Below are 16,341 nucleotides of genomic sequence, written 5' to 3' on the forward strand. Positions count from 1 at the left end.
ATCTCATGTGACGCTTAATACGGTTTTCATCAGTGCTGGGTCTGTTGCGGTCAATTTAACTGTCAATGATGCAGCATTAATGGGGGGTTTAAACATTTCTTTTAAGTTGCGCGTTTAATGAAATTCAGGAAAACAGATACTCGTCAGTCATCTGTGTAATCCCAGATTCTGATTTAACAAAGGATTGGCACAGTTTAAGACATTGGGGTAATATTCAGTGAATTTATAGCCAACTCATATAATAAGAGAAAAAGTGCAGCAGTAAGAATGCTGACACCAGTAGAATGTGCTTATATGAAATAACCAATAAAGTGTCATACAAAGGGAGTAAAGAAAACACACAAGGTACTGTTTTCAAAGAATTGTACTACCCAAAACCAGTATTCAGTGTTTGGTAGATGCTATAGAGTACGTCCACCAAACAGATACCCTTCTAAATGAATGAATGAATGAATGAACAGATGAATGCAGCCTGGAGCAATGGCCAGGAGAGATCATTGCAAGAGCACACTCATTCATGATCAAATGTCAAGCTAACCTCTAGTGAAAAATACAAAACAGGAGAAAAGGTTTGTTTTCACACATTTATGTGACTGTGGTGGAGACCTAAGCTTCTTTGGGGGTAGAAAATAATTGGAATGATCTACAGTATGTAAAGCGCTGTCGCATTTCTGTGCGCTACCTAAATGTATAAAAAAGGTATGTAGATTTTCTTATTAAGTAGCCCATACAGCTATTAAGTAGGCATCATCAGGCAAAACCTTTTTCTTTTGTTTTGGATAGAGTGGGGAAGGGCTAGACTAGTGATTGTAAACTTATCACCGCTAAAGGAGGGCTCAAATGTAGCCCGACATCACCCAAGGGCCCACACACAATATTTGATATATGTAATGCTTGAGAGGACTGTCAGAGAGTGCAGATCTAATTAAGGAAATGAGGGTCAGAGATTGTAGAAATGCTACATTTTTGGTTGGAGATGGCTGCAGAAGACAATATTAAACTGGGAGCATGTCATATAAGGCTGGTAGAGATCAATGTTATCACCCAAATCAATGTTCCCACTGCAGACTGCTGAGATCTGAGAGCCGCAGGTCACAGCTTGGGCACCAGGGGGCTAGACCGTTTGTTAAGTTTTTTCATGCTGTCTGTGACCTCACTGGGGGGAATTCATCCCTCTATTTGTACTGGTTTACCAGTGTCTCCAAAAAGAAAGTGTAAGAAAATCCCAAATTTCTTCCCAGAACAAAAACTAAGAGGAAATCATCCAATGGGGACATCTGTTCCAGAAACAACTGTCTAAGGAAGGAATTCCCCTCACCTTCGGAGATTTTCTCTAACTTCCTGTTACATCTTTGGGGCAGGAAGTGAAGGGAAACTTCCTCAATGATACAGACAGCAAGAAGAAAAATTACAAAGAGTTTAATTCTTCCCTACGTTATCCAAAACTAAAATAAAAGTTTTAATTATACCTACACTAAGTTTTATCTAGCCTATGTGGTGCTCAGTTTTGATTGAGTTTCTCAAGCATGTTCCTTCCTGTTCCTGAGAGGTATGCTAGCTATGGCTGAACAGCTCCTGAACATCGCAGCACAATTAAGAATCATGGAGAATCTGCAGCATGCAAAATGCAAGAAAGCAATCACTTTACAGCAGCAGCAGCAGCAACCTACCTCTGGTAGAATAGCTTTAAATACTGGTGCATCCATCAGGGTAATCTGGCTCTGGAACAAAAACACAAGGAATAGAAGAACAGTTTTAAAATCAGATATATACTGTAAACTGCCAGTGGAGGCAGAGAAAAAAAAAGAAAAAAGCCAACCAGTTATGTGTCAGGTTTCCACTAGATATGTGACAGCTAAAATTTCTTAGACATCTTTTCTGTCTTTTTTCTAGAAATTAGACAAAATGAATAACATTGTAACAGCATACAATGACACATTATACATGATATCTGTACTATATACACCTTAGCTCTGTAAGTTAAATAAGGAACTTTGCAAATATAATCACTTTATATAGCTGTTCTTGTACTTTATGTGCTATCATCAAGGAACCTGTCAGTTGAAATCTCCTTCATATTACTTTTCCTTTTCCCAATCATGCAGGAAGCAAAGGTATCTTCTGATTTGCTTGGCTGTATGACGTTAGCTCTCTAGCTTATGGGATGAGGAATTGGTCTCCGCTTAAATTCATGCCTTCTTTCTACAACTTTTATTTTGCACTGTGCCATAAATACCATACGGTATTTAAAAAGCACAGCTTTATGGCTGACTACTGACATAGAAGTTTCTGTACAGTATACATGGAAAAGCAAAACAAATTGAATCACAAAGATACAGTCATCCTTTAAAAACTAAAAGCAAAATTTGGGAATTGTATCTGGAAAAGGTAAGTCACTTACAGCAAACTCCTCAGGAGTCACTTTCAATACATCAAACACCACGGCATCATAGCTTTTGTTGGCGTAGTCCGAGCTGTGTCCATCTAGAGAATCCGAACTGCTACTCCCCTGGCAAACAGAAAAGGTTTACAATAAGCAGGGACTAAATGCCATGCCATCTGTTGGAGTAGATACATGTTCCTTAGGCTCATGCTGTGCACCTTCAATATTGGCAAGTCTTAAAGTGGAACACTCAGTAACTTTATAAATCTTTATTTATGAATTCCTGACATGTCACAATATACATGTGTGTGTGTGTATACAGTGGGTAAGTATTGAACACATCACCATTTTTCTCAGTAAATAGATTTCTAAAGGTGCTATTGACATGATATTTTCACATGTCGGTAACAACCCCTGCAATCCATACATATGAAGAAACTAAAATAAGTTCAAAAAGTACGTTAGGTGTAATAAAATGGAATTAAATGGAATGGGAAAAAAGTACTAACTGCACTAACTGAAATTTAATACTTCATACAAAATCCTTTGCTGGTAATCACAGCTTCAAAACGCCTCCTGTATGGAGAAACTAGTCGCCTGCATTGCTCAGGTGTGATTTTGGCCCATTCTTCCACACAAACAAATCCTGAAGGTTCCATGGGCCTCTTCTGTGAACTCTGATCTTTAGTTCTTTCCAAAGATTTTCTATTGAATTCAAGTCAGGTGATTGGCTGGGCCATTCTAGCAGCTTTATTTTCTTTCTTTCTTTCTTTGAAACCAATTGAGGGTTTTCTTGGCTTTGTGTTTGGGATCATTGTCTACCTGAAATGTCCACCCTTGTTTCAACTTCATCATCCTGGTAGATGGCAGCATATTTTTATCAACAATGTCTTGGTAAATTCATCCTTCCTGCAATGGCATGACGTTTGCAGGTACCGTATGCAGAAAAACAGCCCCACACCATGATGTTACCACCTCCAAACCTCACTGTTGGTATGGTGTTTTTGGGGTGATGTGCTTTTGACCTCCACACATGGTGTGTATCATGCAAAGAGCTGAATTTTGGTCTCATCTTACCAGACTATATTCTCCCAGTATTTCACAGGTTTGTCTAAATGTTGTGCAGGAAACTTTAAACAAGCTTCAGCATGTTTTTTTCTTCAGCAATGGAGTTTTGCGTGGTGAGTGTGCATACAGGCCATTGTGGTGGAATGCATTATGTATTGTTTTCTTTGAAATAATTGTACCTGCTAATTCCAGCTCATTCTGAAGCTCTCCACAAGTGGTCCTTGGCTCTTGGACAACTCTTCTGATAATTCTTTTCACTCCTCTGTCAAAAATCTTGTGAGGAGCACCTGCCCGTGGCCAATTTATAATGAGATTATGTTCTTTCTACTTCCAGATGATGGCCCAAACAGTGCTCACTGGAACATTCAACAAAGTTTAGAAATGCTTCTGTAACCAATGCCATCAGTATGCTTTACAACAATAAGGTTGCAAAGGTCTTGAAAGAGCTCTTTGCTTTTACCCATCAAGAGATGTTTCTTGTGTGACACCTTGGTAATGAGACACTTTTTTATAGGCCATCAGTTGAGATTGAACCAGCTGATATTAATTTGCACTGACAAGGGGCAGGATTGCTTTCTAATTACTGCTAGATTTCAGCTGGTGTCTTGGCTTTCCATGCCTTTTTGCATCTCCCTTTCTTCATGTGTTCAATACATTTTCCCGGTGTCATTCCATTTTATTACCCATAACTTAATTTCTGAACTTGTTTTGGTTTCTTTGTATGTATGGGTTGCATGGGTTGTTACCGACAAGTGGTGAAAATTTCATGTTAATTGCACCTTTAGAAATATATTTACTGAGAAAAATGGTGACGTGTTCAATACTTATTTTAACCGCTATCTATATATACACACAAACTGTACATCTATACCCTTATAATGCTGCACCCTTTCATAAATTATTATAGATTCTTATATAGTGCCTTAACAGGTTTTTTTTTTAAAGTTTCTGCCTGCCTCAGGGGTTCCAAAGAGGAGAGATCTCCACAGGTCACAAACCATGTCTCAGCCACAAGCTAGCCCCCATTGCTCACTCAGCTCACTCAACTCTGTTCTACTCCAAGTCACTGGCAAGTGCTGACCGTTTTCAGTTCCTCTTCTGTACTCAGAACGGATATAATCCCTTCATGGCCAAAGTACCTGTAACCAGGTTTGGGAGGTTCTTTCCCTCCCAAAGTCTCTCTGAACTTCCAAATTCCAGGTCACAAATGAGGTCTTGCCAATCCTGAGAGAACTGTAAATCGGTCCTCTTCTCTCAACTGGACTACCCCGGAACCCCTCACCCTGCATGGGTGAAAACCACTGACTACCCAAAATGTCGATAACAGGGAAACATATCTGCCATTCAAGACACATCCCTACCATCCTGTACACATGGTGTGACACTACAAAGGCTTACCTGTGTCAGAAATGTGTAAACAGAGCCAAGAACTACTCACATATCAGGATCTACAAATATCTATAGATACATAGATGGATAAGGCCTCTTTCACACGGGCGCTTTTTCTGCCGCTTGTAAATGCATGTTTTTTTATTTTGAAATTCCAACACTCCTGGCACAGAGATCACTCGCATTTGTACATTGCGTTTATCTGCAATTGCGTGCGTTTACATGCGGCTGCTTTTAGCTGCGGTAGTAAATTCTTGCCTTTTCTAATGCAACTGTTTACCTAGTTTTTCTTTGTACTGCGATTAACTGCGTTTATGTACAGATAGCTGTGATACATCATTCCTGAACACTGTCAACTTTATTTTTCCAAACGCATAAAACCGTATGTTATAAAAATGTTGCTAAACGAAGTGTGTAAAATGGAGCCATAGGGATGCATTGTCTGCGTTTAGCTGTGGTAAATAAGTTCCTCTAACTGCAGCTAAAAGCTGAAATCTAACCACCCGTGTAAAAGGGACCTAACAGAAAAGCTTTATCCACACAGATAAACTTTCATAAGCTGTCAGCAGGAAGCGTAATGATGCTAAACTGGAAAAAAAAAACTGCCCAAGATAAACTTTCAGGAGCTGTGAGCGGGAAGCATCATGCTGCTAAACTAAAATAAAAAATCCTGTCCAAGGGTCCTGTGCCGTGTACTGTGTTTCATAATTGTCACCCAACCATGGCGTCTCTGACCCCAGCACTGTGAAATGCACCTTCACTGAAATTTACACCAAGTAGCTCAGTAAACCTCACTGGTCAAAAAAAAAGTTGTTGTAGGATGAATGTGGCTGGGAATGTGTAAACCCAAGCCTTTCTACTGTCATGCTACATTAATCTGTAGACAGGCAGTATGAAAAGTAAAGGCTTTGTACACAAAGAGAGCGAGGGTATTAGATCCTTGCTTTACAAGAAATGACCTCAACGATACAGACATAGGAGGGATCACTGACACACCATAATGGATACTTATATCTATCTGTTTTGTATATACAATTGGTTCATACACTCCATTGAATATATCTGTGACTGTCAGACAGTATACAATAAAAAACTATTTCTCTTGTGGCTGCCAGCAAAATACAGAGCTGTGCGGAAAACTGTAAATGTGTCAGTAGAGCATATTTCACCAACACGATTCACCTGGAAAAAGAAAAAAAGTCTTTCCATATCAATCCAAGTATTGTATGCAGCACAAAACTGCTTTTTGATCAGTTAAACCTCTGAAAATGACACCTTATCCATATCAAAGACCAATGTTTATACTTTTTTTGTAGAATTACTTTTTCATACTTTGCACCAGTTAGGCTAGGTTTACAACTGTCAGTTGTTTTCTATGTGCCCTAGAGGTGATCTGAGTTTATCCAGGGTATAAAAACACAGGACATCACATAGTGTGAACGAACCCTTACTCATTAGCTGTGTATTTTTAATTTCATGCCTTTTTTGTCTTTTTATCATACATTCTGTACTTTTTTCACATATTCTCCTGGCTGCCATTGGCAATCTCTACACACATTGACCCAGGTGAACAGAACAAAATAGCCACTCAAATTAATGGGTGGTAGGTCAGCAGTATCAGAAAAGAAGCTGGGCATGCAGATAGGATGCAGATTCTTATGTTAAAACTAAACATCATATGTATAGTATGCAATCTCTGTTTCACAACTATAAATGTGATATGAGAAAGAATTCCCAGAGCACTGTGAGATTTCTAAAGAGACAGTATACCAGTTATTTTCTCCTTTCAGACCCTCTGGGACTGATTTATTAAGAATGAATTCACAATAGATTGTGTGAATTATCTAATCACGTGCAGATGAAATGAGTAAAACAGGAAGTTTCTTTTCACATGGTTGGATGACTGAATTGTATACACCCACAATTTAATGAGTGATGAATCTCAAATCCTTTAAGTAATTTAGCCTCAGCATCCCTGACTGAAAGCTTGGATACAGCCACACAGAGGGAGGGGGCAGAGTTATAAGAGTGACATCAGCCATCTTTAGCCCACTGTTGGTTGAAAACGGGTCACAGGAATGCAGAGCGAAGTGCACTTCTGTGATCCATAGGAGAAGCGCAGCCAAAAATCTTTGGCTAATACTTTATTGCTCTTGCTTTTTAGAGGTGTGTGCAAATGTGATGATCTAGCATACTGCAGTACTTGCAACTATTACAGTATATCAAAACCAAAATGTAACATATTGCAGCTTAACAGTTCTTAGATGTGGTGGCTGAATTAGCTTTCTTTTCTTCAGGCTAAATACATTTTCTGCAAGTACAGAAATCTACCTCTTGATTCTGCTATAAATCCAGTGTGCAGGAGAGGGTTAGAGGTTTGTAGTCTAAATCTGGAGAGAAGCTTAGGGTGACAACATGGCTCCTTCATAGTTACAGTACAATGAACGTGCGTTTCACTCCAGGACAGAACATGTGTTACTGGCAGGGTCACCAAGTATTAAAAAAAAAAAAAGAAAAAAACTGGAAAAAGAAAGCTAAGGCTCCACATCTAAGGACTGGTATATATTACATGTGTTAGATATGCTTTATGTCTGTGTAATTTGCCTTATTTGTAAACCAAGTCACTTATTCCTATTAGGAACTTTTTTCTATAAAGACCTAAGTTTTTTTTTATTTTTTCCATGTACAGCCACATCTAATTCGTACCTTAGATCTGCAACTCACTTTTGAGCCTGTTTGTAATCTGCTCAACTTGTAATCTGCTCAAATTGTACAGTCTGCACCCGCATAACTTTACAAAACCCACTTTTACAGCTGCCATATTACAAGAGAGAACTGCCACTTTGCATGGGAGTAACAGCCGTAATTCAATAGATTGCGATTAGAACAAGATAGCGGTCATATTAGAGAAGCAGGTAACAAGACACTGGCTTCTTAACCATTTGTCTACTGGGGCATTTTTTTAGTTTCTCACACACATTAAAATCTGCATTTTTTGCTAGAAATTTAATCAACCACCCCCAGCCCCAGAAAATCTATAAAGACCTTGGAAAATAAAATGATGGTAGTAGCAATTTTTTATGGTGTACAATATTTGCACAGCTATTTTTCATACTCATATTTGCAATAAAAAAAACACCAAAATGAATTTTAAGGCAAAAACCACAATATTATACCCATTTTTGTAAAATATTAAAAATGGGATTGTATCAATTCAATAGATACCAAACTTGTCAAGCCCTATAATATGCATGCCAGTGAAATTGCAAAAAAATGAGGGTATCCAAAATTGTCCATAGCGACGCTTTAAAAGCCTTTACAGGTATAAGCTCAGGGGTAACTGCACTTTATGGCCCCAGAATGGTTGCTCTTACAGTTGTAGCCCAATTTATGTTTACATACATGTGCATGCCCTACACTGCACATTTGAACCAGGGTGTGTATGGGAGCAACAGGGGTATTTTAATAATTGTTTTAATTTTATTTTTTTTTACACTTTTGACATTTTTTTCTTTATCTAACTTTATTGCTATCACAGGAAGGCTAACAAACCACCTATGTTAATAGCATGGTAAATGAAAGGCCCTCTTTATGGAGACATTGGGATCTATTTTACCCCCCAGTATGTCCCCTGCCCTCCACTGTAGCTAATCAAGCATGGTTTGTGCTTGATTTTCTGCATCCTGTGCTCATCCCTGATGCTGATACTAAACACTTCAATAGCAAAAAGAATACCAGACCCCGGATGATGCCCTCTTGACTCTCACTAATCCAGTGACAATGCTGCCAAACTTGCAACAGGTTCTTGCGTGTTTCTGCTTGATGGTCTCCGTATTATTTGGATGAGACTGCCGCTCTCAATATTACTTTGCCCTTGGATTTGGTTTCGAGCCTACAGTTCCAATTCCCTTACAAATGGGCTTCCTCTTTGCTTGAATACTTGGCATCTGCCTGACCCCACCTATGGCTCTTTGTTTGCTGAGAATTATTATCCATTGCTTCGCTCTGTGTCATCTCTTATGCTCTCTTGGCATTTCCCGCACCTGTCCTGCATAGGACAGATTAACTCAGTGAAAATGACTATCCTGTATGAATTGTTGTATTATATTCGCACTCTCGCAGTGCGGGTTCCTCCTCATTTCCTCCGGTGGATTCAGGCGAGAATTATGCGATTTATCTGGGCTGACAGATGCCCCAGAAATATGCTTTTTGTCCATAGACTGCAGGGAGGTCTTGGGGTGCCTAATGTAAGTATTACCAGGCAAGCCAGATTGCCCCACTGTCTATGATGCAGGCTTCCACTGATGTTCCTCTCTGGGTCCTTTTGGAACTACCCAACTGTGCCCCCATTGCAACATCAACACTTTTATGGTTCCCCCCTACCCTACGCCTGATGACACTAAGTCCAATTCTGCTCCATGGCCTACAAGTGTGGGATTCGGTACGCTACTCCAGTGGCTTGATGTCACCCTTTCTATCTTTGCTCCCAATTATCAATAATTCTCTTTTCCCACCGGGTTTAGATCAACCAGGGGTATTCTCTTGGTGGGTGGCCACTGGTTTTTCGCAGGTGCGACACTTTTTGACTTCTCAGTCCTTCCCCACCAGGAACTCTCTTTGGGAATCACAGGATGTCCCTCAGGCAGAATTTTTTTTGTTACCTTCAATTGCGGCACTGGCTGACCTCACTGAGTGGCACTTCCGCCTTTCCATATCAGAAATCTGCCTTTGAACAGCTTTGCCAACAGCGTCTAGGCACCCCGGGTCTTGTTTCCCTACTTTATGCATCTTTGAATAGACACTCAACACGTACTTCTCTATCATATGTCGCTCAGTGGGAGCGTGACTTGGGGGCGGTCGTGGATCCGGAGGACTGGAATAAGGCCTGGTCATTTATAGCTAAATGTTCATTTAATACAGCCACGCTGGAGGTGGCATACAAAGTACTGCTCCGTTGGTATTGGGTCCCAGCTCGTATAACCCATGCGAACTCTGCCTATAGTGACCGCTACTTCCAGGGTTGTTGCCATTGTGGAAATGTGCTGCATATATGGTGGTCATGCATGAGACTAATTCGTTTTATGTCTTGTGTATTTGGCCTTCTTTACACCTTCCATCTCTCCATATGCCGGGAAGCTCGATAATGCTTTGCTTCATTGTCCCATACTGGGCCTGTTGGCTTGTAGCAGAAGTTGGCTTCCTATTTGTTCTTGTCAGCAACTAAAACAATTGCTCAGGCCTGGAAAAGTACATCTGTCTCTCTTCAGGGGGTACGGGACCGTATGACCACTCTAATGCTCAATGAACAGATGTCGAGTATCCACAATGACTCCCAGCAGAAATTTTTGAAAATATGGGAGCTGTGGTTGACATATGCTTTTCCTATGCTCCGCCCGGCTAGTCTGGATTTTTAATGCTGTTCGGTATTGACGTTCCCAGACCCATGCTTCTGGTCTTGTCTTCTTCCTTCTTTACTCTTTTTTCCTCTTTATTTTTGCGAGGCGGTGGAGGTTTGCCTTTGGCTTGAGTTTCTGTCGGTGTTATATCACAGTTTTTGTATTTTATGTGCCAATGATAGCCTCTGTGTGGACATGCCTTCTGCACTGTTGTTGTTATAGCATTGTTCTCTTTATTTTTTATGTGCCATTGATAGCCCCTGTGTGGGTGTGCCTTTTGCTCAAGTCTTTCTTTATTAAAACGTTTAAAAAGTTAATAAAAAACATTAAAATACAAAAAGACCACCAGACCCTATATATGAGGTTTAAATAAGACAGGCTCTACCTGCATATTCCCTAGTGAGGATCTAATCAATGGCATCTACACTGGAACACCAGATACTAATTTTCAATTTTGAAGTGGTGGTACATGGACTTTTTCAGGCTACAAATCTGATTTTGTGTTAATTTAGATTAGGTGAACAATACACCATGTCAGTTTTTCGTGTCATTTGTTGAAGTATATCACCTTTATCTGTAGATTCGGTTTGAATAAAGATGTAGTCTTTGTCTGTTTAAATACGTTGAAAAAGTGAACAATTTCTATGGGGAGTACTTATGTGTTCACATCAGTGTGTATAAACACACATTATTTTAATATAGTATAAACCTAAAAAATCTAGCTTCTATTTAACTGTGGTCCTGCGAGAAAGAAACCCACAACCTCTAGCTGACTACTAGACCTCCGACATGCAGAACTAAGAGCCAAGAAAAAAAGAAAAGAAATACTGGACTGCTTTCTGACAAATGACACAATAATTATTTTTTCTCACATGTCTGGTTCATAGGGCCCCTCTCCATCTTGGAAGGAATAAAAAGGCATGTTCTGTCTACACACACAGGAGGGCGCAGCATTCAATGAAATACCCCTACTCTAACTATAATTAATGTTCGGTGGAAACAATTACAGATGAGGTCTGTTGTGCTTGGCTCAGTCAAGTCATCAGTTTCATTGCTCCGGTCTTTAATAATCCTTGGGTTTTGGGAAAGCTAACCATCGCGCCTAAAAGGCTGGGAGACCGAAGTCTCTGCGGAACGGACAATCAGCTGCAGAATCCATTGCAGTCAGTTTAGTGGGATTTTTTGGTTTTGGAGAAGGTTTAAAGTAGTCATGTAATCCACACAATAAACACAAAATAGAAGATAAATACTTTATAAAGGCCTCTATCCTGCCAAACAATTTTAAAGGGAAACTGAAATAATTTAAATACAGTTTTGAAATTTTCTTTCACCTTTTTAATCATTTTAAACTAAAATTATGCCAGTTTTTTTTTTTTCAACATATGTATGCAATTATATTACAAACAGAAATTTGACAAAGCAATGATTCCCAGAGCACAATGGATTATCTAAAGAAATATCACAGCAGTAACGGGCTTCTTTCATAATGCACGGTCTGTGATTGAAATCTCGGGGGGAGTTTTCAAAATTGTATTTTTTTTAAACCCGGGTATAATAAAAAGAAAATATGCACAAAACCACTATAAATGTCATTTAAAGAGCAACAGAGAAGCCAGAGTCAAGTTGATGTCTCATCAAACGTAAACGCCTGTCCAGTAATCCTCAACATGATCCAGCAGTTTCTTCATTAGGAACAGTAAAGCTAACCACTTTCAACTATTAAAAAAGAATTCCAGGTATGGATATCTTCAAATAGTTACATTGGTCCAGCTTGAACCAATGTGACTATTCATATACCATACCTGTGGGAACCCTCTAGAAGTTGGAAATCACTGCAGTAGACATTGCTAATACAGTGATCTCCACCATCTTCCAGTTTCTGTGCCCAGTGGCTACTCCGCTGCATAGGAGGTCTCCTGCAAAGCATCAGAGACAAGATTATTGCAAGGCACAGATCTAGAGAAGGCTACAAAACAAATTTTGCTTCACTGAAAGTTCCCAAGAGCACAGTGGCTGCCATAATTCTCAAATGGAAGAGGCTTGGCACAACCAAGACCCTGGAGCTGGTAGCACAGCTAAACTGAGCAGTTGGGGGAGAAGGGCCTTAGTAAGAGAGGTGACCAATAACCTGATGGTTACTTTGACAGCTCCAGAAATCCTGTGTGGAGATGGAACAAAGTTCCAGGACAACCATCACTACGCCCCTCCACCAATCTGGGCTTTATGGCACAGTGGCTGGACGGAAGCCTCTCCTTGGAGTTTGCAAAAAAAGCATCTGAAGGACTCTCAGACTGTGAGGAACAAGATTCTTTGGTCTGATTATAACAACATTGAACTGTTTGGCCTCAATTCTAAACGTTAAGTTTAGAGGAAACCAGGCATAGCTCATTGCCTGCCCAATACTATCCCAACAGTGAAGCATGGTGGTGGCTTTTTTTTTTACTGCACCAATGCCACAAAAAAGCTTAGTTACAACATGCCTGACATTACCTTGACACACCTCACCAGGTTTTTTCCTCTAGTGAAACTCATCTAAAATGTGATTTCCCTAACTTTGCAGAAACCTCCATGGCAGAACAAAGAGAACAAAATAAAAGAACAAAGGAAATATTTTTCTTTACTTCTTGTTCTAGAGACACAAAAGGAAGTGACAACAGATCTCTACAAAGAGAAGGGCAATCCCCTCTTTAGACATTTGCCATTAGAAAAGGTGTCCTATTGAAATATTTTTCCTGACCATCTGTTCAGGTAACAACTGTATCTCAATGTTTTTCCCAAGGCAGTTGTCATCTTTGTGTTCAGTTTAGTTCATGTGCCTGGGTCATTATGGGTGCGATTTTTTTAGTATGTCAAAGCACAAAAACAGTGAGGTTGATTTACTAAAACTGGAAACTGCTAAATCTAGTGCAGCTGTGCATGGTAGTCAATCAGCTTCTAACTTCAACTTTTTTCAATTAAGCTTTGACAATAAACCCTGGAAGCTGATTGGTTTCTATGCAGAGGTGCACCAGAGTTTGCACTCTCCAGTTTTAGTAAATCAACCCCATTGTGTCTACCTGAGTAAAACAGGAGGGTAAATAACCCTTCCAGATGCCCACTGCTGGAGTGAGTTAGTTTTTACAAGTGCCAAGAGATCATTGCCTTTTCTGTCTATCAGACTGGTGGGAAGACCTACTTCACATACCTATGAAAATCTGAAATGCTTGGCAATGCCATTTAATAGAACATCAATGTTTTATCTACAAGGACAGACTGCAATATTGAAAAGACTGGTTATGCTCCTCTTGACACAGAAATAAATACACAAGACTCTAACAGGAAAAAGAAATATAAGCTGAATTTTTATATATGTAAACAGCTATAAATCCTGCACATATTAAAGGAAACCAGAGAAAAAGTTATGTGCTGTACTCAAAAAAGAAAACACGGCTCATAAATCTTTGGCGGGATGGTGGAGGCTGCCAGATCGGACGCCAAAGTAAGCTTGTACGGATGTTTTCACACAGCAGAGCTGCCTGCCCAAATCAACAGGAACCCATACCTCAGGAGTGGCCGAAGTGACCGTCACATTGGCCATGAGGCCATTTCGCTTATACATACTCCTCCACGGGATGCTGCAAGGTGAGGTCAGCCTCAGCTGGTGACAGGTTGCGACAATCCCAGGTGACCTGAGAAGAAAAACAAGCGTCAGCCACAACATCAGATGGAATCCAATATGTATAACTGTAACAAACACCAATATAAGAAAGAAAATTCAACCATAACTATAAGAAACTGACCATATGAGATGATTAACCCCTAATTTAGTCAGCTTGGGCAAAAATCTCATGTGCAATAGCAGCAGAGACACCTCTGGATAACTTATTTGAGAAGAAATAAAAAGACAGATTTTAAAACATTTTCAGATTGCTGGTGTTTGCCCTCTAACATCCTTCAAAATAAGCCAATATTGGAGGTGTCTGGAGTTGCTCTTATCTCTCCAATTTCCATGCACACTTGGATGTACTCAGAAGTCCTAAACCTACATGTCCCTATAAACAACGATGGAAAGAAATATCATAAGAAGGTCTACATATGTTCTATAATGTTTAGGTCCATCTTAACAACAATTAAATGGTTTTTTGTTTGGAAGGGGGTTAGACCCTGTCTCAGTTTTTTATTCCTGTCTGATAACTCCTCACATCCTGTCCCGCTGAGACCAATGACATTGTTTCATGTTCCATTTGCTGGATGCCTTTCTGCAAACCTTAGGAACATCTGGATACCTACAAGCCCTCACTGGCCAACACTTTTTTGGAGAAAGTTCAATGGCAGGTCTTACTTAGGCTTGTTTAGTTTTTATAGCAAATAATAGCTGTAAATATATTCAAAGTCAACATAACAATTTAGCAAATTTATCTAAAAGCTTTGTTTTGGTTACAGTATGGAATGGCCTTTGCTGGGTATTTTTCACTTCCTGTGTCCCCTAGGGGAAAAATGCCTTCCCAGAGACACAACAGGAAATCTCTCCAAAAGTAATGGGAAATTCTCTCTTACATAATGGTCAGCAGAAGAGGCATCCTACTTAGACAATTTCCCTTGAATTTTGGCCTGGTGACAATGGTCATGAGGACAAATAGAGAGAATGAATCACCCCAGTGGGGAAGTAGACAAGCCATAAAAAATCTGTACAATAGGGGTCCCCAGCACACTTTCAAGCTAGCCAGCAAAATAAAAAAAATGTGTATAAAATACTAAGGTCAAAAACAATGGTTTTATTTGCAAACATTTGAAAACACATCTGGAGACCACACATGTCAAGGCACCCCTGAAAAGTAAAGGCAGGCCTTTCCACCTTAAAGCAGTATTAAAACCAAAAGCAAACATTTATTATATTGCAGCTTACCAATTCTTAGATGTGATGGCTGCATTAATTTTCATCTAGTGAACTGACCAGCAAATCTGAGCTTTTATAAAACAACAAACTCTTCAGCAGAATGTATCGGTTTACAGAGATGAGACAGACCATTTAACCTTGGCAGGGGTGGTTAAAATGATCAACTTTTATTCATATAAAACTTTTATCCTTAAAGGAAAAACTTTTTGCTGTATCTGATTATAAAGTGTGAGCTGGAGTTTGACTTCTATTAGTTACTCTTCTTAAATCTGCTAATACATCTAACACTTCCCTCCCCCTAGACTGACAATGCTACTGTCTGCTGTGCCTCTTTTCCTCATTCCTCCAGAGTGGTGTCTCACTAATACTGGAGGTGTTACTGGCCAGATCACCAGGTGAAAACAGAGGAGAAAAAGCTAAATTAAAAAAAAAACTGATGCAGCCATCACATCTAATGATTGGTAAGCTGCAATAAATAAAATATTTGGTTTTGAGTTTAATACTGTTTTAAGGACTCAGCACACTGGGCATTTCTCTATCTGTCCTAGACGTCTTGGCAGCGTCCTAGCAGTGGCAAGATGGCATAAAAAAGCCTTGACACTTGTAAATGTGTTTAACACATTTAGGCATATTTAGCCATGCCAAGTGTTATGGTGTTAATTCTTTACATTAGCCAGAATAATAATTTATTCTGGTCACGGAAATGAATTATCGATCAAGTGCTAAATGCGCCTAGCTTTAACGTGTGTTTAGACCCATTTACATGCACCAAGCATATTTTCTGCCAAAACGCTGCTCCTAGAAGCACTAGCAGTGTGCTTTTTTTCTGCCTCTAAATGCCTATGTCTGCAAACTCTTCTAAAAGCCCATGTGTGCATGATCATATAGATGCTAACATGCAGGGGCGTTTAGTGGCAAGGAAAAAAATTAAAAACAAAAAAACAGATGCCCCTACAAGCAGCTGAAAAAACGTCAAGTGTACATGAGTCCTAAACGTACAGCTACAAACCAAGCCCAGACATCACCAAAAATATTGGCAGCAAATTGCATCAGCTTTAAACTAGCATTATTATTATTATTATACAGGATTTATATAGCGTCAACAGTTTGCTCAGCGCTTTACAGTATAAAGGGAGACAATACAGCAACAATACAGTTCAATACAAGAGGGTTAGGGGGGACCTGCTCCTTGGAGCTTACAATCTAGGAAGTTGGTTATAACCTTCCAC

At 39.6% G+C, this 16,341-nt stretch overlaps 1 protein-coding gene across 7 annotated transcripts in view; it reads right to left on the reverse strand.

Moving 5' to 3' along the window:
• RALGPS1 (Ral GEF with PH domain and SH3 binding motif 1) overlaps nt 1–16,341 on the reverse strand; it is a 577,572-nt gene that overhangs the window by 450,787 nt on the left and 110,444 nt on the right. For all 7 annotated transcript variants that reach the window (XM_089675289.1, XM_089675287.1, XM_089675288.1 and 4 more), the window contains 3 exons: nt 13,778–13,904; nt 2,402–2,509; nt 1,671–1,721 (listed from right to left, as the gene is read on the reverse strand). In XM_089675289.1, coding sequence (XP_089531415.1) covers nt 1,671–1,721; nt 2,402–2,509; nt 13,778–13,834 — 216 coding nt within the window. In that variant the 5' untranslated portion in view covers nt 13,835–13,904. The remainder of the gene's footprint in view (nt 1–1,670; nt 1,722–2,401; nt 2,510–13,777; nt 13,905–16,341) is intronic.

This window comes from Staurois parvus, unplaced genomic scaffold (genome assembly GCF_062004578.1).
Source record: "Staurois parvus isolate SC_StPar_1 unplaced genomic scaffold, SC_StPar_1.0 ptg000154l, whole genome shotgun sequence".
NCBI lineage: Eukaryota > Metazoa > Chordata > Amphibia > Anura > Ranidae > Staurois > Staurois parvus.